Here is a 27,604-nt window from a genome sequence, read left to right on the forward strand (position 1 = left end):
TCCCATCCCTGGAAGTGTTCAAGGCCAGGTTGGATGGGCCTTTGGGGAACCTGTTCTAGTGAAAGGTGTCCATGCCCATGGTAGGGGGATTGGAACAACATGGTATTTAGGGTCCCTTCCAACACAAACCATTCTATGATTCTATGAAATACAATCAGATTTTAATAATAAATTTCAGTTTTCACATTTGGAAAGAGGCTGAGGAGGGAGGCTCCCCTTTTCTCTGGGGGAGGCTTGGACCAGGTAACCACCCAGTGTGTCCACCACAGCTATTTGATTTTAGTGATCCGTAGCACAGCACTTCAAATCCATTTTCCTTGATTAGCAGCAGCATGATTTGTGTAGCAAGTAATACACAAGCACCATCTAGAGGATATAAAGAAGAGGAGATGATGATGACTGTATAGTTGACTACAGCAACAGCTGACAGTTGTATTACAGGAGGAAAAGTTTTCTGGTTCCCCATGACTCAAAAACTGCTGCTGAAGTGGCATTAACCCCTAGGGTTAACAGTTATAACAATTATTTTGGCTTTTGTTGCTCTGGGATTTGCATATTTTTGCCTGGCTTTTGCTGCTCTCCTTTCCCTCTCCCCTCTTCTTGATGACAGCGAGAGTATGAGGGGAATAGGGAAGAACCAATTAAACCAGGAAAATGCATCACCTGGGTTTCAAAGAAGAGACTGAAAATTCCATGCAGTCAGGACTGTTCTGTATATGGGGAAATCTTTAGCAGAAAATAACTGCCAATTACCCATCAGTTCCAGATACATTTCTGATATAGTACATTAGAGAGAAATGAGAGGGCTCTCCTGTACTGCAGCACTTGGCTAATGAGGATTACATCTGCTTTGCTGTACTGTAGACCCTGCAGCATGAAAACAGATCTGTTTGATTCTGAGAGCTTGCCTTCTCCTATTCTAGATGTATGGGCTCCTACCCACCCTACTGCTGTGAAAATGGAGTGACTATCAATAGGAAGACTATTGGGAGCTGTGAAAGTTCCTAAATGTTTGTCTCCAGAATTATTGTTTTAGAGGTTGCAATATTTTTTCCAAGTGTTTGGGGAGGGAAGGGTTGCTACAGGCTGCAGCCTGGCAGGTTCCCCATAGGGAAACACATCTGAAATTAGCTCTGATTCTGCTTGTTTATTTTATAAAAGCCATAAAACTGTTGGTGCCTGAGGAGAAGGAAGATGATATCCTGCAGAGGCAATGTCTGCACCCCAGGTGTGAAGCTCCACAACACAAGTTGGGCTGATCCAGAATGATAGTTCAGCACTATGGGAAGGAAGCTGGGAAGGATAGCTGGGTTTTGCAGGATGACCCAGGTCTTTCTGACACCTCACCTTGTGATGTTGGGGAAAGCTCAGTACCTCTCCAGATCCCAGCCTCAGACAGCAAAGCAATTCCCTTCCTCATGAAACATCACTACTGCTACTGCAAGCCTCTTCCTCTGGGAAACCACCCTCATCCTAGTGAGGACAGGGCAGTTCCTGGGAGGAAGAACAGGAGCCCAGCAGGTGCATAGACCCATTCCTCCCTTCCTGAGCTGTTGGCCATTTGTTCTCAGTATCTATGCATAGTGAAAGGGCAGAGGAGCAAGGGGGAGGAGGGATGGTGCAAGGCCGAACAGCTCCGAGTTACTCACAGTTGCTGAGTGTGGGCATAGGGAATGACAAGCCCATCCTGCCAGAAACTCCATGCTGCGAATGGCAGCTGGATGCTCCTCATCAGGAACCAGAATGAGCTGCTGCAGCAACAGCTGAAACCACTCACTTGCAAAATGTGAGAGTTGGTGACGTCTTTGAAGAGCTGCAGATGTGCAGGGAGATGAAGAAGAAGATTTCTTTTTCCTTCTGAAGTTTACTGGTTTTAGGGAGACACAAGTGGGCAACTATTCATGGGACTGCTGCTTTTACCTAAGAGCATTACACTGGTCTCACAGTCAAATGGAAATCACCTCTTTCTTTAAAGAAAATGGGCATATTGTGTAAATACATAGAAAATGAAGGAACTGGCTCAGGTAGTGCTGAAAATAACTTCTTTCCCTCTTACTGTGGACTCCCATCCACATCTGCTGCTGGGCTGGAAGTGGAAGCAGTTGACTTGTTGACTTACCTGGCTGCAGAGGACTTTGTGGGCAGGCTGTTCAGATGGCTGCTGGGACAGCCAACTTCCCATATAATAAGATAAATTCTGTATTACACCAATATATCCTTGTCTGTCATTAAACCACATGGGACAGTATGGTCCCTGTAAGTTTGGGACCAGTCTAACAAGCCTGGGTGACAAGTATACCTCTACCCTGCCTTGCCACAGGTACCTCCCCCACTGCTTAATTGAATCCTTGCTGGTTCAATTTCTTTCTGGCTTTGCTCCCTTCTGTTCCTCTCCTTTTCTGTTTGGCTCAGTCTCAACCCTCATTGCACCATGGAGACTCTAAGAAAACTCTGGTAGCTCTGACTGAGCAGAGCAGAGCAGCCACATAAGATTCTTGCACACACTTGTTCTTGGTCGTTGTCCAGCAGAGGCTGTCGGCTGCCAGCAGACCCCAGAGTGGTCTGTGAGTATCATCTATGAGGCACAGGGGAGAGGGCTAAGAAAAGCAAAGTAATTATAGGACAGATTTTCAGCCCAGCTTAAACTTCGCATCTGCTGGTACATAGCTAGAGTAGAGGAGTTCACAAACCAAAACTGGTTTTGTGGGCCAGTGAAAACCATTGCTTTGAGCTGACTCTGGTTTCCTTTTACCCCGACTCTTGTAAAACCAGAGAAGTCTGACCTGTGGCAGCTGTACAGATTCGAACCACTGTGTGGAGCCAAAGAAACACTTTTTGAGCAGCTCTACAGCTCCCGGATCCGTCATGTTAGGATGCAACACAACCCACTGGGAGTTAAACTCCCCGGTGGTGAGATGCTGTTGTCTCCTGGTCCAGGAGATGGCCTTGCCTGTGAGATAACTCAGCAGTGCTTAGCAAATCTAAACAGTTGAGCAAAACCATCCTCCAGTGCCACTCTGTGTCCTGCTCGAGCTTCAGCACAGCCATGCTGGAGACCTTGGCCAAAGGCACACCCTCAGTTGAGTGCACACAGCTTGCGGCACATAACATTACTGGATCTGCTTCCAGCTCTCCACGTGTGATTGATTTCCCACGTGCTGCTAAAAATACCATCATTCCCTTCATAAAGAGAGCCCTTCTGACCCACAGAGAACAGGGGGCATCTTCAAAGCACAGCAAAGTTAGACCGTGCCTTGCCAGGTTTGGACAACCAGGTGGTATCAGGGCTGTTTCCTTGCACTGTCATGATCTACACAGACAGACTGGTGCTGCTCAGACCATTCATATCTAACTTCAAAAAGATTTTGGGGGCCTCCTCTGCTACACTAGGAATTGAGTGGGCAATGCTTAGCTTTTTTTCCTGTTTAATGGTAATGGCTTCTCATGAACTGTGCAAGCAAGGATCTGCGCTGAACTTAGGAAGAGGAATCATAAATGATGGAAGGGCAAAACTACCGACCAAATGGACAGTGCTATACAACGGTTTGGAGCACCATGTACCAGCAGTGAAGGAAAACTTCCCACCACATCTCAGCAAACGGTACCACCATTAATTTATGATTCTTTAAGCATTTGTCAAACAATAATGTTCATTTTAGCTGGATATGATGGCTCCAAACCACTGTTTCATGCATCCAGGGCTTGGAAAACAACGTGCAAAAAGAGGTTCCTGTCCTTCCAAGGCAGCTGGGCAGCCACTGTGGGCAGTGGGTGCAGCACGAAAGGCTCACAGCGTCTGTGAGCTGCCCAGGGAACACTGCCTGGCACCAGCACGTCCTGAGTCAAACCTAAAATATGAAACAAATGGTTTGAATTCTCTCTTGGAGGGTTGCTGTTCTACACGGGTGCCAGCAGCAGCATTTCAGCCATTCTTGGCAGCAACTCACTGCCAAAACAGAGACGCTGTCTTCCCCCACACCATGTGTGCGTGTTTCGGGGAAACTCGGGGGGAACTCGTAACTCATTGTTTGTGGTTTGGGCTGTGCGGAGGGCGCAGATGGGTCCATGCCAGCAGTGACAAAACACGTGCTGTGGTTACCACCAGCAAATCAAGCTGTAAGCGATCTGTTACCTGCGATGTTCGAAGATGTAACAAGGTGACAACACGGGGTACAGATGTACCATAGTGAGATTTGAGCCATATTAGGTTTTCCTCTTTGTCTTTTTTTTTTTTTGTCTAAACTTAGAGAATTGATATGGATAGTTCTGGTTTTCACACGGGAAATACCAACTTTTTTTTAAACTGATGCGTACATGTGGCAATACGGGAGCCAGGGATGGCGCAGGTGTGAAGCTGATGAGGCGCCCAGTGAGGCCTCTCCACGGGACAACGAGCTGGAGAGAGCGGGAGGGGAAGTCTCTCCACGCGCGACTGCCGGGACAGCGCGAGTCGCGCCAAGCGGCGGGGCTGAGCAGTGGCGTGGCACCCGGTGGAGGGGAGGGATGACAGGCGGGGCCGGGATGTGCCGGGCCGGGATGTTCTGTGCCGGGGCGGGGCGGTGGCGGCGATGGCGGGGATGGCGGCGGCGCTGGCGAAGGAGCGGGCGGCGGCGTTGGGCGCGGGGCGGCACGACCGCGCTCTGCCCTACCTGGGGCAGCACTTCGGGGCGCTGCGCCAGGAGTGCCTGCAGGAGGGGCGGCTCTTCCAGGACCCCTCCTTCCCCGCCGGCCCCGCCGCCCTGGGCTACCGGGAGCTGGGGCCGCGCTCGCACAAGACGCAGGGCGTCGTCTGGCGCAGACCCACGGTAGGGCGGCGGGGGAGGGGGGCGGGGATCCCCGGTGGCATCGTTCCGCCGTGCCACCCGGCCGTTCGCCTTCCCCCACGCCGTAAATTTGGGTGGATGGAATCGCGCGGGGGCGGCGGGTCGGGGCGCGGCTGCCGAGCGCGGTGCGAGCCCTCCCCGGCTGCAGAATCGCGGTGCGCCCGCTCCGTGCAGCCGCGGATGCTCAGAGCGCCGGAGGCTCCCCTTTGCTCCGGGGACAGGTTGGCAGCGCGACGTGCTCTGCCTGGAAAACAAACAAAGCAGAAAAGCCGTTTTCCTTTCCATCCAGAGCGCTCCGTGTGGATAAATCTCTTTGGGTAGCGCTTGGGGCTGTCTCTTCCGATAACTCTTTCCCTCAGCAGAGCCGTGAGTCTACTGCCGAGCAGTTTATTCCCGAAGCAGCCCTGCCAGCCATGGGAGCCGTGGGGTCAGGTGGACTCCGGGGTGCCTCCAGGCGCTTCTAGAAGACCTTGGCGTAGTCAGTGGTGGGGAGGTAATGGCAGAGCGGTGTGTGCACGTGTGTGAAAATGCAGTGCACCTCTTGACACGTCCTGTGAGGTGAGATGGCTGCACACGAGCTTTGGTCACCAGCTCCTGTTCTCACTGTGCTTGGTGTGTCTGGTGCCCGCACCCGTTCCTGCCCTGCTCCATCTCTGCGGTGTCCATCTGCTGTGGTCAATGGTTTGGTTAATTTGCTGCAAGTGGGGCCTTGTTCCTTGCCTTGGCTGCAGCTACGTGTAATGAAAGGCTTGTTTTGTTCCCAGGAGCTGTGTTCCAACCCCCAGTTCATAGCCGGCGGAGCCACCCGCACAGACATCTGCCAAGGGGCCTTAGGTAAGGTGGGGGCAGAAAGCTGAGTTTTCCATGCGGGTGCTACCCCAGGACACCATGGTTTATACATGGCTGTAACTCACTCTCTAAATACTTCCTTTTGCATCCTACCACCTCTGTTCACATCAAATCAGACCTTCCTCACCTTGCCTTGGCATTATGCAAAGGTGGGGACTGTGTGAGCTGGGCCACTGAGCACAGCCTTTCTGTGTGCACCACGCAGGGGTGACACACAGTGGTTTCCTGATGGCTGTTCTGATCACGGCCAGTTCCTTTCACGTTCACATCCATGTGCCTGAGAGCAGCCTGACTCATTTCTGCCTTTAACAGTCTGCTTGGAAGAGCAGTTGTGTGCATAGCAGGACTTCTCTTTCCCCAGAGGGAGAGAGTGCTGCTGAGCAGGAAGAACCTCCTGAAACTTGGGAAGATGCTGTAGAGAGAAAAGAAGTTGTGTGGGGGACTTCCTGCTGGTCGCCAGCTCTCAAGGAAGACAAAACTGGGGTGTTTCAGGAGGGATGGGCCAGCCTGTGAGCCCTCTGCTTTTGCCATGGCTTCTGCTCAGTTTGTGCAATGGCAGCCCCTTGGTGGGGCTCCCGGGGGAGCTCTGGGACCTGCAGGGAAGTGCCAGGGGACAGTGGGGAACAAATGGCTTAGCCTGGCTGTGAGTGCACAGCTGTCCCAACCTGGGAGCCTCTCTCCTGCCTTGCCTGACAGAAGGGGGTTTTAGGTGGAAGATGTCTGCAGAGATCTGAGGAGAAGAAATAAAGTGAAGTGGAAGCAGCAGGCTCCTGTTTATTCCATAGCTGTAGTGAGAGGGTTTTAGATTAGACAGATAGCGTGGTTGAGGGAAAGCTCTCATGTAGGAAACACGACTAATACGAGCTGTGCTGTGCTGAAGCAATGGTGTTGGCAAAGGAACCAAGTTCTGTTTGTTTGCTATCAAATATTCACCACATTGCAACTTCTTAGTTTCTAGTCCCACTGCTGCTATTTGTGTGTTCATACCCAAAAATGTAACAAGCAGGGAACCTTATATTTTGTGCTTATGTTTTCATTCAGAAGTTTTTTAGGTTAGTGCTTTGACAACCAGATTTGTCAGCCATTTGTGTAAAAATACCTGACAGTAAAAATGCTTAGATTATGAACTTGGTTCTTCTCATGCCCCAATATCATCAGTGGTGTGAGTTAGGCTCTGTTGTGCCTTGGGTTGTTCCCATGTCACCAGCTTCCTTCCTGTGCTCTTTCTGCCCAATATCATGTCTCCCACCATGACTGTTTTGGCATGAAGCATGTCCCGGTGCTTAAACACACATGCCAGACATCTGTTATCTCTTTTTATTGTGAAACTTTACTGTAAGAAGTTGTTCAAATTGAAATTAAAGTTTACTGTAATGCCATTTCAACATCTGGCATTTCTGTAGAGATGCTGGTTTCTGGAGTCACTTAGTTGCTTTCTGCCTTCTGCAGGCTTCCAGCTTTTCTGTCCAGATGCTGTGGCAGCAAGAGCATGGGAATGAAAGATTTGAAATTTCATTTTCAAGTTGTGAAATTGCTGTTGCTAGTACCAAACTCTGTTTTAAATTGATAAAAGCACTTGCTGCCCTAGTGGTCTTTGGACCAGTCAGATGTTGTCATGGAGTTGTATGGTGTCACCAGAGGATATGAAGTGACTCACAGCTGGTATTGTTGTACCTCCTGACTCTGTTTGGATCAGAGGTTGTCAGTGTTCTTGTTTGTATCACCTTTTTCACCGTTACTAAGTACTGCAGTGACTCTCCTGGCTGTCTTCTCATGAATCTGGATTTTGGTATTGTGTGACAGTTGATTAAAAATTAGATGCTTTTGATCTTACCTCTGTTTAGCCATTGAGTTCCTAAGACCCTGTATGGAATCTCTGCTCTTTCACATAACGGGGCTGGCAGATGCATTCTTTTTTTTTTTTTTCCTTTTTGCCACTGCCTTATCTGATGCTAGCATTTGTATTGATAAATTTGCTTAAGCTTCCATTTACTTGAACTTTGTATTTACTTTGAATGTTCATGTCCCATCACATTTTAGGATGTTACAGAGAAGATTGCACTGGAAGATGTCAGGTGCTTTTGGAAACCTGTACTTTTATTATGCTGCTTTTTTTCTGTAGGAAGCTTTTGTAGTCTTATTTATCCCCCAAAAGGCTTGATCAAAAAGCAACAGACCTGTGCCCATGGGGAATTTCATTGCTGTTGCTGAGCCCTCCAGAACATCTGGGAGTACTGCAGGGACAGATGAGGCATCCAGAGCACGTGGACCCATCGTGTCTGCATGGCAGCTTCTTGGCAGGGAATGTGTAACCAAACAGCTCAGCTAATGAGCAGAGTTTCTTTTAGTTCAGGAGTCTTTGGCCAGGTGCATAAATTTGTTTCATTGCTTTTGACCTGAACTATAAGAAACTGTGATGCTTATAAAGCATATCTGATCATCAGTGCAGAAAAGGTTGTTCCCTTGACAGTTCATTAGGTTCTCCAAAATTCTGCCCCTTTGGGATTTGGATTATCCTTTATTCTGGCCTTGTGAGGTTTTTTTGTTTTGTTTTTGTTTGTTGTTGTTGTTTTGTGGTTTTTTCCTTAGGAGAAACTTTTAGAGGCAAGTATTTGGAGTTAGTTTTGCAGCATCAGATCTGCAAAGTCAGTGATGGTATTTGGCTCCAAATGGCAGCACATGGGATGTGGTGACTCATTACAGCTGAGGGGAGGATCCAAAGCCAGAGAAGGCTGGTTCACCCTTAACCACCTTTTTTTTTGGAGTGGATGTCACCATGGTATCACAACACTGGGGTGTAAACAGTGCAGGATCTCCCAGGTGTCTCCTCCTTACATAAAAAATGTGTGAAATAATAACTAATTGGATAGGTTGAATTTAGAAAATCAGACCCATGGTGTTCTCATGCTGACAGCTGCTCTACTGTCAGTGGGCTGCCACAGCCTCGTGTTTGTAACCAGAAAACTTCCTGGAGTGCCATGGTATTAATATAAATACATTCAGTAGTTGTTGATCTAAGACTGTTTTAAAATCATGATGAGTCTGTGGTTGGCAGAACCTACATTCTTCTTTTACCCCGTACTCTTACATGAGCTGTGCAGTGACCAGAGGAGCTGCCTTTTGCTTACAGCCCTTCAGGCATTTGATGGGTGTGTTTTGTTTGTCTTTTCTTTCCAGAATGGCTAATTTTAAGACCTTAAGGCTATTTATGCTTGCCTTGCAATTACTTTTTTTTTTTTTCTAACATTCTTGTTACAGCTGGAGATTAGGTAAATGCAGAGATAGGTGTATGGAAATAAGAAGTAAAACATTGAAAGCAGCAAAATGTAAGCATGACAGGACAAAAGATAGCATCTCTTGTTAATATGTGTTATAGATCAACTCACAGCCTGATAATATTCCCTTTTCTGATAACCTTGTTCTACCTACCGTTCCTTTACAAAAATTATTTGTGGTTAATGTAGCCTTGCTAACACTCCTTTCAGATTCTAAGCAACCTGTCTGTCAGCCTCCCTTTGGACTTTCCTTCCCTATCAAAGGAAAATCACTGTCAAGAACCTTGCAAAAGTACCGCTTCTGGAAGTTCAGACTATCTCGTAAAGACCCTGCTCAGGCTTTCTTAGTGCAGGCTAAAACTCCAGGTATAATCACACAGTCTGTTCTCACCCAGGGTGTGAATTATCAGGTGTATTTTTAGTGATGGCTGTTCACAAAGGTAGAGGTGATATCCTGGCTGTTGAGCACTTTTAAGTGTGGAAACCAAAGGATGTCTTCCATATTTGCTGCAGCTGCCTTTAAACCTCAAGACCCTGCCCAGAGTTGTCAGAGTTAAGATTTGTGTTTGAGTCTGAATTCTTGTTAGAAACCAGTATAAAGTTCAACTGAGAGATTTTACAACAGGCTGCAATTTCAGTCTGCCTTGATGGGACAGCTAGAAAGTAAAGGAAATTCTTTCTAAATTCTGCTTGTGGGCGTGGAGGTCCTCTGGGGGGAGTTTCTCCTTGAATTTCCATGCTTCTTATCTCCAGGGCAAACATGACTCAAAGACATGCTACAGCATTAAATTGTGTGCCCATAATCTGGAGGCCTGATCAGCTTCTTGGCCAAGGCTTCCTGAGCTGCTGTGGCCGTGTTGAGTTATTCATTTGTTCTTCCTGTGCTGCTCTCTGCCCAGCACCTGCCCTGAGTGTGGAATAGAAATGCTAATATTTCTTGGGAGGAATGGCACGGCAGCTGCCCTCTGAGCCAGACTCTTTCCTCCTGGCCCTCTCTTTCCCAGCAAGCACCTTTGCAGTGCATGGTGGTACCTCTGGATGCAGCTCCCAGGGAAGAGGGTCTCAGCTCCTTGAAGGAGGCTGTGAGAGGAGTCACTACTTTACAGGGTGAGATGGATGTGCTGCCACAGAATAGGGAGGGGAAGTTCATCACTGCTTCATGTCTGCCACAGGAGAATAGCAAAGTGACTTTCCTGCTTTAAAACTTCTCTGAGAAGCTGATTTTTCCATTACAGTACAAGCAGCCAGAGGAAGGGCTGAAGGGAAAGTTTTATGTTTAGTTCTCCCCCTCCAGGTTGTGAAGCTGTAAAAGCACCTCAGGTTTTAAAATTATTCTGCAATTTCACCTCTTCCACCTTTCCTGAGATGTGAAAAGATGTGTGGGACAGATGTATTTCATGGAGCTGCTGCTGGGGGTCAGCTGTGCAAAGCAAGGGCAGCCTGGAGGGAGCTGCAGGTTGCCCATGTTCCTGCTGGTGCTGTCTGAGCAGTCATGGATTTGGGCCTGAGGGTGGACCTCCAGGGCTGCTTTAGAGTTAACTCACCCTGAGACTTTCTCCCGTTTGGATCCCAGCTTCTCACCCATAAGCTTTTGAGCCTTTTCCCATGGGAGAGAGGTGGCTGTGCATGGACTGCTGCTTTGCTGGCTTCTGGCTTGCTGACAGCTGGGCCAGGTTCTCATATTGAACTCAATCCTGCAGGACTCTTGTGGGGTCTCGTGTGTAATACCAGGTGCCCTCTGTTCACAAAGCAAGGGAACAGCAGATCTGGCAGTGGTAACAAAGAGTTTTGTGTTGGGCTGTGGCAGTCAGAGGATCATCTGGGTCTGTAAATCTCTGAGCGCCTCGCTAATGGGCTGCGGGAGGTTCGTGGCTGAGCAGAAAGGTCCCTGCTCTGGTAAAGTAAAACTGGGCTCTGAAAATAATTACAGAAAGTAGAGGTGTAATGTTTATAGAGCTGAGGTCTCTTCCTCTCTCTGCATGGCAGGAGATGGTGTGGAAAAGCACTGTCCAGGCAGCCTGTGCCCTGGGGTTGCGGTGTGCAGGCCTGGTGTGGGTTGGCTCCATCCCAGGCAGGATGAAGAGGTGTGTGGGACTGGGAAACAGTGCCTGCCTTCAGGCCTTTCCTGGCTCTCTGGTGACTGTGCTGGAGACAAGACATGGGACTAAACAGAGAGGCCTCGAACAAGGGCCTCCAGAGGTGTGTAAGGTGAAAGGAGCTCCTGTTTGGAGGGAGGCTGGCAAGAGACTTAAAGGGAGCTTGCCTGCAGGACAGATCTCTGGATAACAAGGCAACATGTTTATTAAACATGGAGAAGGGAAGGAATGCAGCCTATGCCTGAGAAAACACTGTCCCTTTGAGGAGAAATTGCACCTCTAAGTACCTGTGTGTGCCCACAGGCTCTTTGCCTTTTCCCTATGCTGCTTCCTAACATCTAGCCATTCAACTGAATGTTAAGTTTTCCTTCAAATAGTGCCAGAATGGGTGATAACTGTGGTGGTAGGTCAGAAAAAGCCTACTTTTCTTTTTTCTTTTATGACTTTGGTCTTGAGGAAACACTTGCCTGCACCTGGAGGGCATTTGTGTTTATGTATTTCATCTGTCTCAGAGATAAAGTGATGAGAGGGGACTGTTGGTTATAATGCACAATCATGTGAATGCTGTCTGGTTTGGGTTTTGTTTTCCTTTTCCTTTTACAGGGGACTGTTGGCTCTTGGCTGCCATTGCTTCTCTCACCCTGAATGAAGAAATTCTGGCCCGTGTTGTTCCCAAAGACCAGAGCTTCCAGGATAAATATGCAGGAATTTTCCACTTCCAGGTATGTGGAAAACAGCCTTTTCCCCTTAGTGCTCTTGGGCAGGAGCCAGCGTGGCTGGCTAGGTATCCATATGTGATGTTTCCTGGCGTGGCTTTGTGGGAAACAAAAAAAGAAAAAGGGAGACATCTAAGAAGGATGGTGGAAGGAACAAGGCCATTGATCAAAGAGCTGGGAGCAGGGGCTGCCTCTGTGGTCCTTCCTCCCTGAGCAGAGCCAGCTGACTATGTGCATCCCTAAACAGGGTGGGTGAAGCTGGCTGGGAGGGATTGCTTTTCCCCTGGGAAATCAACATTCAAAGATAAACCTCCTGGTGATGGGAGTGCCCAGCACTGGGTGATGATGGATGTCTGTGCTCTCTTTCCCTCAGTTCTGGCAGTACGGGGAGTGGGTGGACGTGGTGGTGGACGACAGGCTGCCCACCAAGAACGGGGAGCTGCTCTTCGTGCACTCGGCGGAGGGCAGCGAGTTCTGGAGCGCGCTGCTGGAGAAGGCCTATGCCAAGTGAGTTGGGCCAGGCTGCCACCCCACTCACATCCCTGCTTCCCCATAGCATCCCCAGCTGTGTGGATGCTGTGCATTTAAAGGGTTGGTGTACCTATTAGCCTTTGCAGCTTCTGGGGCATCCCACAATGGCTCCTTTGGTATAGCTTTGTTGACAGATGCCTAAGACAAGGAGCCAAAAGCATTAAAGTAGCTCTTGCATCTTGTGGCGAGGCTGTTCCTGGAGCCTCCTGTCACCAGGGCCTGGGAAACTCCATTTCATGTGCTCTGTGCACCTCTGAGGGCTTGGCAGCTGCAGTGCTTCAGTGTGCAAAGGTCTGTGTTCAGTGCTCATATCTGAATCTCCACGTTTGGGTTGGCCAGAGAGGAATTCTGTCCTCTAACTTTACTATTTTGAATTTACTCAAGAAATGTAGATCCGCTGAAAATCAGACCCATAATTGTTAAAGGGATTTAAAGACTCTGGAACTAGAGAGGCATATTGTTTGGTCTTAATTTTTTTTTATATTGTTTTTTCTTCAGATAGTGTTCATGATTCCTGTCATTGATATGACTGAACCTGCAAGCTGTATCCATGATCGTATAATATTTTATGCTGAGCTTTCCAAGTACACAGGTCTAAGAAGCAAGGCTTGAATGGAGGGATATGTTTGTAGCTGCTGTAATGCTCCTGAAAGCAGAAATGCTGTGACAGCTGGCACACTGAGTGCCTCTCCTGAAGGCAAGAGGAGAACAGGCAGCCTGAATGGTTGTGTGTGTGTGTGAGAAGAGAACAGGGAGCCTGAATGGTTGTGTGTGTGTGAGAAGAGAACAGGGAGCCTGATGGTTGTGTGTGTGTGAGAGGAGAACAGGGAGCCTGATGGTTGTGTCTGTCCCCCATTTTATGCAGGCTGAACGGATCGTATGAGTCCCTCTCTGGTGGTGCCACCACCGAAGGCTTCGAGGACTTCACCGGTGGCATTGCAGAATGGTTTGAGCTGCAGAAGCCACCCCCCAACCTCTTCAAAATCATTCAGAAGGCACTCCAGAAGGGCTCTCTCCTTGGCTGCTCCATTGATGTGAGTTAGCAGGTTCATTGCTGGGCTCTTGCTGTGCACACAGGCTGGGGGTGGACCTGTGCTGCACCTGTAGGAGCTGCACACAGGGTGCCAGTCCCCTCTGCCTGTGGTTCTCTGCTCTACCTTGTGCCTGGAGAATTTGACCCACAATTGTGACCCAGTAGTGCTCTTCGTGGGGGTTAGGTTGAAACTAAACTTCATTAGTTCGTGTAAAAAGCTCATTCCCTCCCTTGTGCTTCTTCCTTGAGACCTTTTGCTGTTTTGTAGGTTCGTGGTAATGAATCACGCAGGGAACTCATTGGGGGTCCTGATGCACATTTGTGTCCCAAAAAAAGCCTTAGCTTGGCAGCAGGATGGCACAGGATGAGTGGGTTTGGACAGAAAGCTGCTGCTAATGGCTCCTGCAGTCATGTGCTCAGAGGTCACAACATCCAGCCTTGCTGCAGCCTTTTTGTCGCACAAGTTGTACCTAAAATGTTCCCAAAAAACCTGGGTTCTGTTCTTGAAGCAGAGAGGCTCGGACTGTTGCCAGACCTTTAAAAGGTTTTATGGGAAGGTTTTGTCAGAAGTTGGACCTGGGAAAGAAAAGAGGAGCTTTGGCCCTGCTTTCAAGGATTCAGCATTGCTTTTAGCCTTACTGAAAATGAGTCTTAAGTATTGTTATTGTGGTAATCACCCTCCTCCCAAATGAGATTGCATCTTAGTTGTGTCTAAAGGAAAGGTAAATTGTTTACAGAAACTCCATTCATAATATAAATGTAAATATTTCCTCCCATTTTTCAAGTTAAATTAGGGTCCCAGGAGAGGGAAGCTTTGCAGCAGGAAAAGTGCTTGCTTCATGTCAGTATTTGACTTCATGGTATTTTTGAGGCCCGTTTTACTCATTTTCATTTAGATAAGAATCTGACATGTGGATTTTTGCCCCAGACTGATACAAATCCCTGGGGTGGGTGGGGGTGGAGAGTAAATACATTATGTTGTTGGTCTGTAGTGTAAATTAACTGTTGCTGAGCGTATCCTCTGAAAAAAAATTCTTGTGAAATCTTTCCTTCTCTTTTGTAAGAGAAATATGGACACAGAGATTAAGCATTACATGGAGAGTGTGCTGTGGGGCAGTAATAGGCCATGAATTGACAGCAGGAATCCTGCCTGCTCGATCCAGTCCTCTCTGTTTCAGTTTCAAATATGCTTGTTTAGAGATCACACACTTCAGAAGGGGTGGGAAGACAATGACAGCCATATGTTTCGTAGATGGTTAAACATTCACTGTCTGGCTAGAAGTGACTTTTCTCTGTGGTGTTTAAAGGCCAGACTGCCCAAGCAGTGGCTCTGAGAAACTGAGAGGGGGATGTGCCTTCAGGTACCAATGGCATCCAAAGTCCAGCCTGTTCCCTTGCTGCCCTGTGAGGCAGGTCCTAGGGTGGCAGTGCTGGGGAGAGGGAGGGGAACCTCCCACCCTGCTGTGGAGCTGAAGTGGGTTTTTGACCCTGAAACTTGCTGTATCTGGGTGTGATCCCAGTGTAGCCTTAGGCCAGTCACTCCCTGTTTTTCTCCTGGTCCCTTGAGAATACGGAGTTTATTGTGTGAATCCCCTTCTGAGATGCACAAGAGTGGCTGCACCACACCAAGTGTTTTGGAGCCAGGAGGGAGCTTTGCTTCAGTACTGGGCTTCTGGTTTGTACCCCATGCCACAAACAGGGTCCCTGGGCCTCCAGCACCACCACATGTGCTGCCGTCCCCTCTCCCTGCTCTGTCACACTTTTGTGCAACAGCTAAACCACTCCTGCCATCTCCCAGTGAGATGAAAGCTCTGTTGGAGGGGGAAACTTTGTTCTTTGGGATCCCTTGCCCATGGGAAGCTGCAATCACTGATGTTCTTTGCTCCTCCAGATCACCAGTGCAGCAGAAACAGAGGCAGTCACCTCCCAGAAGCTGGTGAAGGGACACGCGTATTCGGTCACCGGGGCAGAGGAGGTACGTGTGCCACCCCTTTAGGGTGCAGCAGGTCCTGTGTGTGGCAACCACAAACCCATCTTCAGCACTGCCAATTCTTGCGTGTCACCTATTTTGCTTAATTGGGTTTTGAGTCTCTTCTTTCTGAAGGAATGCATAATGAGTTGGTATGTTTTGAATAAACACAGATTTGCCTTCTTGGGTATTTGACCAAAAACCCCCTGTTATTCCACAAGCTTGGCTATTTCCCACTGAGCGGGGTGGTGGACAGCTCTGTGCAGAGGGCACGCTACCCTCTGCTGGTGACCAGGCCCTTCATTGCAGTTCTGTTCAGCAGCCCACACTTTACCTTAAACACACAGCAAGATGTGTCCCAAGCAAGGAAAACAAATATTATTGTCCCTGAAGTGCCTGCTGAACTGCACCTTGCAGCAGGGCATGGTATTCAAATAGAAGGAGCCTGCCCAAGAGCGGGTAACTGGTGAAGGCAAGACAAAACAAGGGAAGCAGGTCGTGGCATCCTTCCATGTGTGCAGTGCATTTTCGGTTAGTTCACTGATAATTGTCTCTGAAATAATTTTTGAAAGTTCAGGATGAGGTGTAGGGAGCGGCTGACACGCTGTGCTGGTTTGTGGGTGTGCATTTGGTCTTCCTCTCACAGCAAAAGCAGGGAAGAGGGAGTTTGTTCACCTTAATTGACAAGTAGGCATGGCTTAGGCTGTTCCTTTGGAGATCTGTGCAGACTTTGTGAGGATGGTTCATCTGGGTGTCATCTCTGGACTCTGTGCTGCTGCTCCTCAATTTTCTTGGCTTCAGGCTCCAGAGGTGCACCAGCTGCTGCCTCAAGTGCTGTGTTTCCCAGAAATAGTGGGTGTGTTCCCACTGAAGCTCTCAGCTTGGCCTGTGCTTGCGTTGGCCTCTGTGTGTGTGCAGAGACCAGCAGAGGACAAGAGGAGGGTCTGAGGCTGCTGCACTGGGGGCGTTGGTGTGGTCAGAGGGGTCCTGAGGCCAGTCTGAGTGTCCTGTCTGTTGTAACAGGCTCATCTTATGTATAAGCAGGGGGGTAAAAAGGCATTTGAATGTGAAGAGGCAGTTTATACCTAAGTGATGCTTTTTGGCTGTCCTGTAGCAGTTTTACATTCCCTTTGCTTGCAGTCCTATCAGAGGTGATTTTTTAGCAGCACAAATCTGCCATTTTGGTTTTTATGAGCTTTGGTTTGTGCATGCTGTGAAACTTCTCTGGACAAGCCTGGCTGCGTGAAGCTCACTCAGAAGCAGCTGGACTTCCGTCTTTTGGACCAGATGTGTGCACATTGTCACACCTAGCACCGAGATACTTGCTCTGTCATGTTTTTGATTACTGTAGAAGATGAGGGAGGGAGTGTGGTGCTGAGTCTCTGGGTAGCTCTCCATAAGCTTCTGATCCCATCAGGTGAACTTCCGAGGAACAGTGCAGAAGCTGATCAGAATCCGAAATCCCTGGGGGGAAGTGGAGTGGACTGGGAAATGGAATGACAAGTGAGTCAATGGCTTACACGTTGCCAGCAGTGTTTCTGATCTTGTCTGTGTGTTCCCTACCTGAAATTCCTCTGTAAGTCGTGTCTGGGGGTGATGTTCACATGGAACTGTTTCAGAGAGAAGCATCCCATCACCATCATCTCCCTCGTTGCCATCACAGTATGTGGTACCTTCTATGCAAATCCCTGCCTCTGTGTAAGATGCAGTGATTTGGCTGGTGAATCCTAGAAAGCTCCCTGTAGTTTCTGCTTATTTAACAGCCTGGATTCAGTGGTGAGCTTCTGAAAACTCACTTTCTAAAGGGCTTTAAAAATCCCATTTCTGTTGCTAGCCATGAAAGCTGGAGTTTACTCACTTCTGTGGCTGGGCAGTTTTTATCCTGACTCTTCCTTTTTCTGATACAGAGCTCTGTCTCAGTCCAGGCATTAGCACTTTCTGAAAATAACACTCTGCTTCTCATCCTTACCTTGGATATTTGAGAAGTGAGGTATCTTATATGCCAGGTCCATCTATTTTTAATTCTGCAGTGGTTTGAGAATTCTGGAGCTGCTAAAAGTTAGGTCTTGTGCCAGACCAGCTGCATTAGGGTTTCACCTTTCCCATATGCTGTAGTTGATGTGGGGTTCTCTTCTAGCTGCCCAAACTGGAGTGGTGTTGACCCTGAGGTGCGGGAGCGGCTGACCAGGAGACACGAAGATGGGGAATTTTGGTAAGTGTCACTGAGTTCCCTTTTCCGGCAGAAGGGAATGTCACCTGCTCTGCTTTTTTCTTACAAAGTGACCTCTCCCACTTTGCCCTCCAAGATGAGTGTGCAAATTCACCCCAAATCCTAGTGCTAAATCCCAGTGACAGGGAGGGAGGATGGACAAGGTGGTGGTGTGGAAAACCTGTCCCTCCGGAGGAGACGTTGCCAGTGGCATTGCCTCCCACAGGATGGCGTTCAACGACTTCCTGAGGCATTACTCCCGCCTGGAGATCTGCAACCTGACTCCAGACACCCTGGCAAGTGACAGGTACAAAAAGTGGAGCCTGCTGAAGCTGGATGGAAACTGGAGGCGAGGAGCCACTGCAGGGGGCTGCAGGAACTACCCAAGTAAGAAAAACTGGAGAAACTTTTTACTTGTCCACTTGTACTTTCTCTGGGAGCTTCCAGGAGATGGTTTGGGATGGCTTATGGGATATCTAGGCCTAATCTCCAAAAAGTACAGGTGTCTGGGAAACGTGGCTCCCTGATGAGGGTCAGTTGTGGTTGTAAGGGCTGGGGTGGGGGTGGGCAGGGCAGTGCCTTGGTTTTCCTTTCTCACTGTTGATTTTGGCAGTCAGAGCCACGTCTGTCCTAGCTGACGTGTTTCTGTATCATCATGGTTGCTGTCAAAGAAGCCTCTGAGCAGTTTGCATAAATCCACTTCCCAGACACTTTCTGGACGAATCCACAGTATTTAATCAAGCTGGAGGAAGAGGACGAGGACCCCGATGATCCTGAGGGGGGCTGCACTTTCCTCATCGGGCTGATCCAGAAGCACCGTCGGAAGCAGCGCAAGATGGGGGAGGACATGCACACCATTGGCTTTGCCATTTATGAGGCAAGGAAGGCTGTACAGGGGTGTGGGAGGAGAAGGGAAAATCATTCCCCCTGTAAATGGGGTAGTGCAGTTCTCATGCTGGGCTTTCCATCAGAACTCAGACAGGTCAAGTCGGATGGCAGCTGCAGCAAGGAAGCTGTAAAGAAACAAAAAGCTGCATTATGGTCTTGCTCAGCCCCTGCCTTCTCTCCTGGTGGTGGAGAGGTCAGAGGGGCAGGAGTGTGAAAGAGGAGGTGGAAGAAATAGTAGAAAAATTGAGCCTTCAATAAAAGTCATGGTGGGATGCAGGGAGGAGTTTCAACAGGAAGCCACAACCAGCCAGGCTGTGGCTGTGCCCACACTGCCCCACGTGAGCCTCACCTGCCTCTGGGATGGAGCTGGGAGCTGAGCCAGCACTCAGCCCTGGGTGATGTGGGCTTAACACTCACCTTCCTGCAAGCCAAGTCTTTCTTTCTTTTTTTTTTTTTTCCAAGAATGTGGATGTCCTTGCTAACTAGTGGTGAAAAGAAGTAGCCCTGGAAATGCCCTTCAACAAGCAAATGACTCTCTCCTTTTCTCCTTGCAGGTGCCCCCAGAGGTATGTGACATGAGTTGGTGGTCGAGGTGCAGAGTTGGGGCTCCGTGGCTGGTGGGAAGAAGAGGTTCAGAGGATCCCACTTCACTGCAGGACAGCTTGAAGTTAGAGGCTGTTCATTCTGGAAGGGGCCTTGAGCCCGCCTTGCATTTTCAGAGTGTCTTGGATTGGGATAGGAGTGTTCAGTGCTGCAGAAACTCCCCAAAGCAGCTCTTCCATGGCTCTTGTCCCAGCCCAGCCCCACACTTGCTCCCCCAGAGCACGGCTGCTTTCCCCAGGTTTGCACAGAGTTCGTGTTTGACACTTGAATAATATTCCAAGGAGGTGTTTCTATTCATTTCCCTAAGCACCACCCCTTTTGGTGTCTCTCTGTTTCTGCCTGCAGGCAGCTAACAGTACTCCCTGGGGGTCACAGAGGGGTGGCAGTGCAGCGATGCCTCTGAGCTGTTGCTCCTCAGAGGAAGGACTGAAGCTGAGCAAAACCCCTGGGTAACCCCATTACTGGGTTTGGTCCCTGTGGGGGTCTGTGTGAAGCAGCCAGGGCACCCCAAGGCTCCTTAGGCTGTGCCCAAACCAGTGGCTTCTGTGTAAAGTATGGTTTCATCAGGAAAGGAAAGGGTGCTACTGGTTAATTAAATTTCTTATGTAGCTTTTAAATGCCTTAGCAGTGCTCTGTCACTCACCCTAGTGGTCCAAATATCTAATTTCCATAAGAAAAATTACTCTGTCTACAGTCCCCATGACTCTTCTTTCCCCCAAAAGGTGGAATTTTATCTCCCACTTTGCAGCAGGTCTGACAGGTTTTAAAAATTCTTTCTTCATTCTTAAAAATCTGTGAGGACAGGAAGGAGGAGGTTTCTGAAAGATGCACATTCCTGAAGTTGGCTTCTGGAGGTGAAACAGCCCACCTGTAAGACCCTGCAAAAAGAGTTCATTCTGGAAGATCACAGAATCATGGAATGGTTTGGGTTGGAAGGGGCCTTAAACATCATCCAGTTCCAACCCCCTGCCATGGGCAGGGACACCTTCCACTAGATGTTACACTCCAAATTTGATTTTATTTTATTATTTTTTTCTGTTTTATTCTTGGAGCCCTCCATGAGCAGGCTCTGCTCTAAGGCAGCCTGACCTCAGAGGCAGAGCTGGGCTGCAGGTGGCACCAGCTCTGGCACCAGAGGAACATGGCTCATGTGCCATCTCAATTTAAAGAAAATTTCTTCTTTCAGGGAAGAATTTGCCCAATGTCTTCAGACACTCATCATCCATCTGCAAAGCAAAACATGAATGATTTGTTGCAATGATCTGCAAAATACATTTGCAGCCACATCTCAGGAGTTCCACCCCCTTTCTCTTCTTTTTCAGTTCTGTCAAACTGACGTCTTGTTTCTTTCATTTTCTTTTCCCCGTACATCTGTGGTATTTGTAATGTGTAAATGTGAACACATGCAGACTTCAGGGGTTTTTTTTTAACCTTTCTTTGCTTTTCCTAAGTTTTCTGGACAGACAAATATTCATCTGAGCAAAAACTTCTTCCTGACCAACAAAGCCCGGGAAAAATCCAACACCTTCATCAACCTCCGGGAGGTGCTGAACCGGTTCAAGCTCCCTGCAGGAGAATACATCATCGTGCCCTCCACCTTCGAACCCAACAAGAACGGGGACTTCTGCCTCAGAGTCTTCTCTGAAAAAAATGCAAACTCCACGTAGGTAGCTTTTGGTGACCATGTAACAGCAGTGTGGGCTCATGAGGGAGATTATTGTTATTGTTATTTATTTTGGTTTTGTTATCCCTGTTACTATTGAATTAAAATTAAAAGACTTAGACACGTTGCATCTTGAAGAGCAGCTGGGCTAAAGCCTCAGGAAGGAGTGTGGGGTCTTTTGTATTGGGTTCCCCTGATTCAAAGCAAGCAAAAACCTTCCTCTCTCCTGTAATATTCTGCTGCATATTCCTGCAGCAGTGAGAAACCCGGGATGTTTGTTGTGTGAGGACACATTCAGGTTTTGATGGGCCCTTAAGACTGCTTGGGCACCACCTGTAGGTCTGGTGCTCCCTCAGCACCTGGGGGACAGCATGAAACACATCAGAATTACTTTAGGGCTCTTTTTTGCTGTTTTAAAGAGAGAAAAAAAAAAAAGAAGACATGATTAGACAAAGTTTGATTTGCACCCAAGAACCTGGTCCTGTGCTAAGCAGGCAGTGACCCCAAAGAGTTATGTGAGCCCCAAAATCCTCTCTGTGGCTCTGCAGGACATTGCACAGTTTGTGCTGTCTCTTCAAACTCTTGTTGCCATAGCTGGCAAAATTCTGCTTTCCCTGTGATATGCAGTGTCTTAATCCAGTAACTTTTGAATGCGCATTGTCATTCCCACATTTTAAAGAATCTCTCTTGAACTGAAGCTTGAAGGAAAAGCATCAGGAAAGTGACTTGTTTTGATTTTAATATTGATTTCTTTCTCTTTCTAGGGTGATAGATGATGAAATTGAAGGCAATTATGATGAGGTATATCAAATTAAATGTTTTAAATGGATATAATTTTGTTGTAAGTAAGGGGGGGTTGGAGTGCTTGTTCCCTAGGCAGGGTGATGTTTTCTGTAGGAATTATCAAGAAATGTTGTCCCACTTTGGGAAAAGATCTTTCAGTATCCGTAGCTGGATGTCAAGCAGGTGGAAATACCATCAGGAATATAATGGAAACAAGTGATGTCCTTTATCCAGAGCTTGCACTTCCTAGGCAGAGGTACACTCAGGTACATTTTGAAGTGTTAACTGGAGTTGCAGGAAATTCCCTTTGCTCTCCAGGAATCCAGGAGTGCAGCTTTCAGCAGTAGGGGTGTTTCTGCACGTGATGCTGTTTCCAGGAGGAACTAGTGGCTCACCATATATTCAGTCTTGCTGGAGCTGGGGATGCTTTGCCTACAAATGCAGCTACCCCATGTGTGGTGGGGGTCCAGCAGTCTGAGGTGCCCCTGAAAATAAAACTGAATAAAATCATAGTAAAAATCACTTTGTACCTACAACCTTGCCATTTAAATTTTTTACTAGGAGCAAGGAAATGCATTAAATCTTTCTCAGGCAGAAACTTTCCTCCTTTTGACCTTCTCTGCTTCTGTCTTTTAGACTGAGATCAGTGAAGATGACATCGAACCCAGTTTTAAAAAGCTTTTTGGGCAGCTAGCAGGAAATGTGAGTGTTTTTCTGGTAGTGTCTTACTGGATGAGTGGGTAAGAGAGATGCCTCCCCCAGGACAGAGTTTAGTCCTTGTGCTGAGCCAGCTCTCAAGTGTGAGCACAATTGTGTATCCCATAATCTGTGCAGTTGCCCATCTGCTTCCACAACGGATTTGTGAGTGCTCCTGGTGCACAATCTCTGCTCCTTTTGAGCTGTGGGCTCGACATTTATCTCTGCAGGGCCTGGATTCTGTCCTTGGGCAGAGCACATGGCTGGGCTGTGCCTTCTCCCCAGGCTGCTCTTGCCTCGGGCACACCTTGCAGCTGGATATGCTGATCTCTGGGAATTGGTGGTGCTCCTGGGAACGGGAGGTGGGGAGAGCGTCCCACTTGCTTCCATTCAAGGGAACTGAATTCGAAGGGATCTTTGAAATTGGCCAACTTCCCCAAAGGAATCAGAGGCTGCAGATGGTGTCTGCAGGTCACAGTGGAAAATTTGTTTTCCTCTTTTCCACAGGACGCAGAGATCTCCGCCTTCGAACTGCGCAGCATCTTGAATAAAATCCTGGCTAGACGTAAGTACCTTCCTCCAACAGCAGCTTCAGATGGCCACCAGCAGGTTTCCAGCATCACCATGGGAGCACAGAGGGCACCACTGACCTGGGCAGGGTCAGAGCCTGGGCTCTGCCCCGGACCTGTTCTCCATATGGCCACAGCCGTGTGCTCCCTCTGCTGCTTCAAGGGCCTGCAGAGACGCTGGGGCTGTGCCAGCCCAGAAGGTGTTTCACAAGATGTGTGCTTTGGCAGGGTACAGATGGGTGGTTTTTATCCCAGCATCTGCCACTGGGAATTTGCTGCCAGGAAGATGGATGGATTTGAATAATCCTTGATAATAATCAGGAGAGGTATTGCTGCTGTTTAAGTATTGAACCACACAGGAGTGGTTCAGGCAGTAGCCCAGCCAATGGTCTGGGGTGTCCCTAAGGAGGAGGAGAAACTTTGAAACTCTGAGCTTCTTGTTCTGGGAAGAGATTCCTAGCTTGGCTCTGCTTTATTTTCCTTCCCATTAAACAGTGCTCAAGAAACAAGTGCTTGGAGAAATAAGTGTCTCTTTAATTTCCAAAGTGAAATCCTATGCAGATGGTCAGGACTGTGGTGTGTGTGTGCAGCAGCCAGTTATCAGCAAGGGGGTGTTGCTGGCTACCAAACTTGGCTTCATGTTCAGCCCTTGCATGAAGGCACCTCCTGCCAACCTCCATAAGCTGCAAGTGCACGCTGTCCACAGAAGCCCACTTTGCAGGCAGACAGTAAGGGCAGGAAAGCTTTTCTCTCTGTCTCTTGCTGCTGTAGCACACCTCCAAACCAGATTAACCAGGCTGCTTGCCTGGGGATACATCCCAGCTCACTTGCACCCAAACCTTCTTTGTCAGCTCAAAGGAAGCCACCGATGGAAGCACATAAAGGCTGGGGTGGATACACTGGTTCAGAGAGCTCATGAGCTATTTAGGAAGGTGCTGTGGTACAGCATGCAGTGATAATCCTGTCTTTCGCTCTTTCTTTACAGGCCAAGATATTAAATCTGATGGCTTTAGTATTGAGACATGCAAAATAATGGTTGACCTGTTGGATGTATCCTTTAAGGCTCTTCCTAGATGATATTCCCCTTCCTGGGCTGAAGCAGACGAGCTGCCTTTGCTCCCTGATGGATCCATCCTGAGGTGGAGAAGCTGGTCTTACCCTGATTCCCCTGAAAAAGCCAGTCCCTTGCTATTATTGTTCACCATGACACATGCATTATTCCAGGCAATGGGAAAAATCCACTGTCAAACAAGACAGTCTGCCTGGAAGCCTTGCCAGCTGTTGGGTGGTCTGGTTTAGCTGGGGACAAAGTGATGTTTGTGCTGGGAAAAGGTGAGGTGAGGATGGCCTTGGCTTAGGGTTGTTTCACCTCTCTGTTATCTGGCTGGAGTTGGCAAGAGCATCACAAAGCCATGGGAAGTTAGGAAATGGAAAATGAGGGAAGCAAATGCAGTGTTTTGTTTTGACATGCTGTACAGGAAGCAGAGAGTATGCAGGATTTTAGGAGCTTTTATTCCTAAGAATACGGGAAAAAGCGTAGGATGAAGGATCAGGTCTAAGAATAGTTGTGTTCAGCTTCTCTGTGCAGTGGGAGTTGAATTGCAGAGTTGGAAAAAGGGAAAATTACCAACACAAGATGATACTCTTCCATAATTTGGTGTAAAATACAGGAGTCCATAGGGACTCCTTGGCAGGTTTTGGGAGCAAGGCCGTGACCAGGTTCTTTTGTTAGAGCTGTTTGCTCAAGAGCTGAAATTCTCCAAATAGCAGGCTTGGCTGTGGCTTTTCCTGTTTATAATCCAGACCTGGGACTTGTGCTCCAGTAACTGCAGGTGTTGAACCCACAGCACAGGACAAAATGGCATCATCCTGGCTGGTTTATACTTGTAGTGAAAAGACAGAGACCTGCAGTGGGGGTGCAGAAAGAGCTTTCGAACTGGTCATGGTTTAAATTAATGATCTTAATGATGTAGAAAGAAACCTTGGACACCAATGGTGTATTCAGCAGGATGAGTCCTGGAGAGAGGACGAGTCCTTCAGAGAGGACTCGAATCCCTTTTCTGTTTGCAATTTTTTTTAAGTCACAACTGCCCATGCAAGTAAACCCAGCATAGGGAGAGGAAACCCCTTTCTCTTCCCTCTGAGGAAATTTCCTTAACTCAGAGAAGAATGATGGGAGTGGCAAACTGGGGCTGAAGGAGTTCCACACCCTCTGGACAAAGATTCAGAAGTACCAGGTAAGGCACAACCTCTTTGGGAGAACAATCCCCACGTACAAGTGGCTGCAGACTGATTTGTACCATACAATGTGCACAGTCACCTTCCCCAGAGCAGGGACTGTGTGGCCTCAGCCCCCCAGGTTTTGTCTTTATCTGCTCTGGCTGCTGCATTAAAAAAACCCTTACTTTTAAAAGCTGCTTCTAGAAGCAGTGGATGTAAGTAGCAAGTCTTTCAGACCAATGTTGCAAAGTGCTTTAAGTAACATGCAGGCTGCATTTCAAAATGTTTCACTTCTGCCAGAAGCCAAACCACGCTCTGAAAATGATTGTCAAGGTTTCGCTTTGGGTTTTGTGTTTTGCAGAAAATTTACAGGGAAATTGATGTGGATCGATCGGGTACCATGAACTCGTATGAGATGAGGAGGGCACTGGAAACAGCAGGTATTTATACCAATCTGTCTCTTTATAGGGTTACATCAGTTTCAGGCAGGGTTCAGAGATGCTCACTAGTCTGCTGTCTATCACTGGTAAGCTGAAAAATGCTGTGTTCCCAGACTTGGAGGCCTCTGTTTGATCCGGATGCTCAGCCTGGGCTCTTGTCCTGCCATGCAGGCACACACACTAAGAGCATCTCAAAGGAGTGCCAGGTTTGCAGTTATTTTCTTGAGTGACCAGCTTTTGGAGAAGCACAAGTAACTGCACCAATCTGGTCTCTTAGCAGCATAATGTTGTCTTCCAGTGAGTGCCTCTGGGTACAGAGAGTTTGGCATGAACCAGTAACTGGGATAACTGTGACCACAGGAATAGAACTGGCTTCACCAAGGGTTGATGTTCTCAGGAATGTTGAGCCAATTTGCTGCTGGAACCACGGAAGGGCAAATCTGAGTTAGGACAGTGAGGGGCTATCCCAGAGCCAAACAATCCCAAATTAACTTACTGAATTGTGGGCACTCTGGAGCCTTCCCCTCCTGCCACCATGGAAGATGAGGCATTTCGTTTTGTACTAATGTTTGCTCTTTGGAAATAGTGTTTTAAATCCTTGGATTGCATTTTCAGGGTTCAAACTGAACTGCCAGCTACACCAGGTCATCGTGGCTCGTTTTGCTGATGAGGACCTCGTCATTGACTTTGATAACTTCGTGCGGTGTTTGATTCGGCTCGAAACCCTGTTCAGTGAGTACATGCTTAGCAACCAGACAGGCTCTGCTGCCTTGTGAGTGCAGCAGGGTAACTGTCCAGGCAGAACTGTCCAGAAGCCCAGGGTAAGGTATTAAGACAAATTAAAATCTGAGATAACTAATCTGGCACCCCAGGACAAGCACCTGCATGCTTGTCCTAGATCTAGGAATCAGTCTTTTAGGCCAGGCTGCTGAACCACAGCCAGTCTTCCCTGCAAACAACTCTGTGTTGAATAAAAAATACTAGACAATAATTAAAAAGGTTCAGTCTTGCTCCTGCACAATGACTTTAGAGTGGCCCTTTCTGATTTGGAGTGTAGGTCATTGTCAAGTTTCAGATTCTGGGACTAAATAAATTCCTTATTGATCCTGAAGCACAAGGAAAGGGAAGACTTTCAAATTAGTTCCTATATTCACTCTTGTCTGTCATCTCTCTCCCACCACAGAAATGTTTAGAAAACTGGATACTGAGAAAAGTGGGACAATAGAATTGAACCTTGTTAATGTAAGTTCATTTAGCTTTAAAACCTTTGTTTCCATCTTTTGGGGGAAAGTGGGGGGGAATGCAGTCTGTCCTGCTCCATTCTAACTGAGGATGGCTGGTTATAAGAATTCACATTTGTGCTGGATTTATCTACCTTGTGTATTTATAAGCAGCCCTAAGAAAGGCTACCTTTTAAAAATGTACCTGCATCACAACAAGGTTACTTACACCAGAAGCCCTTTATCCCTTTACTGGCAGTAATTTTGGCTTCTTCCCTGCTTTTTCTGTCAACAGAGCAAAATGTAGGTGCAGTTGTGTAGGCAAGACTCATGGTCTTGCTCATGTCTGCTGCTTTGTGCCCCATGTGTGCCCTGCAGAAAGGGCTAAGTTTGGAGAAAAGCACCCTCCTACAGATGTTTGACTTGCTTATTACCTGAACATAACTTATTTCTGCACCTAAGAATCCCAAAACTCTGATTTAAATGAGATATAAATTTAAATCACTCGGGAAAGATCCTAAAATTACTTCTGTAACAACAGGCTGACTTTATGCTAGAAATGGGAATATGCATGCTTGCTACAGGTCTTTTTACTAAATTTAACCTCGTTTTCCTCTCTCTGTTGTTACAGTGGCTGTGTTTTACTGTCATTTGAGCCACTGGCATCAGCTTGAGACCTCAACAAGAGCATGATCAGGTGAAGATAATCAAGCTACATAAAAGTAATATCCTAACATGAATGTGCCTTAACTTACACATAGCAGATTTTGCAAGCAACTGCAAGAAGAAAAGCATTCTACTTCAACAGAAGAATCTGCAACCTCATGTTTATGTCTGGCACTCTGTGCCTACTGTCATATAGCCTCTGGACAAAGGCTTTATTTTAGTATGAATCCTCAGTGCAAGTTCTGAAAATACTGCTTTGCTAATATCTTTGTATTAAAGATGTTTATTAAAGACTTCAGGTAGAAAAGCTCATTATAGCTTGACAATCTGGTTTAAGAAAGTGCTGCTTGAACAA

General features: G+C 47.7%; 1 protein-coding gene and 1 long non-coding RNA gene across 2 annotated transcripts; one reads left to right on the forward strand and one right to left on the reverse strand.

The window, feature by feature from the left end:
- LOC121675759 lies at positions 1-8,518 on the reverse strand. Its single transcript, XR_006020211.1, has 3 exons — positions 8,508-8,518; positions 7,220-7,223; positions 1-141 (listed from the first exon to the last, which is right to left on the reverse strand). It is a non-coding gene; the product is annotated as an uncharacterized LOC121675759 (long non-coding RNA).
- On the forward strand, positions 4,554-27,545 carry CAPN2 (calpain 2). Its single transcript, XM_042051450.1, has 21 exons — positions 4,554-4,805; positions 5,588-5,657; positions 11,647-11,765; positions 12,133-12,266; positions 13,156-13,324; positions 15,215-15,298; positions 16,710-16,795; positions 17,430-17,504; positions 17,728-17,888; positions 18,209-18,378; positions 18,944-18,955; positions 20,444-20,655; positions 21,420-21,456; positions 22,075-22,140; positions 22,642-22,699; positions 23,689-23,753; positions 24,872-24,940; positions 25,285-25,363; positions 25,979-26,095; positions 26,547-26,605; positions 27,215-27,545. Exons 1-21 carry the CDS (start codon positions 4,569-4,571, stop codon positions 27,236-27,238), a joined length of 2,103 nt encoding a protein of 700 aa, XP_041907384.1. The 5' UTR covers positions 4,554-4,568; the 3' UTR covers positions 27,239-27,545.
- The last annotated feature ends 59 nt before the right edge of the window (positions 27,546-27,604 follow it).

Source organism: Corvus kubaryi, unplaced genomic scaffold (genome assembly GCF_017639235.1).
Source record: "Corvus kubaryi isolate FWS band 111438036 unplaced genomic scaffold, C.kubaryi_AGA036_p1.0 76, whole genome shotgun sequence".
Classification (NCBI taxonomy): domain Eukaryota; kingdom Metazoa; phylum Chordata; class Aves; order Passeriformes; family Corvidae; genus Corvus; species Corvus kubaryi.

Bases quoted from the DNA above. Each gene is read 5' to 3' on its own strand.
- CAPN2 (XM_042051450.1), top strand. From the start codon at position 4,569: ATGGCGGGGATGGCGGCGGCGCTGGCGAAGGAGCGGGCGGCGGCGTTG. The intron at 16,796-17,429 runs GTGAGTCAATGG...GTTCTCTTCTAG, and splicing joins ACTGGGAAATGGAATGACAA to CTGCCCAAACTGGAGTGGTG. The intron at 25,364-25,978 runs GTATTTATACCA...TTGCATTTTCAG, and splicing joins GAGGGCACTGGAAACAGCAG to GGTTCAAACTGAACTGCCAG.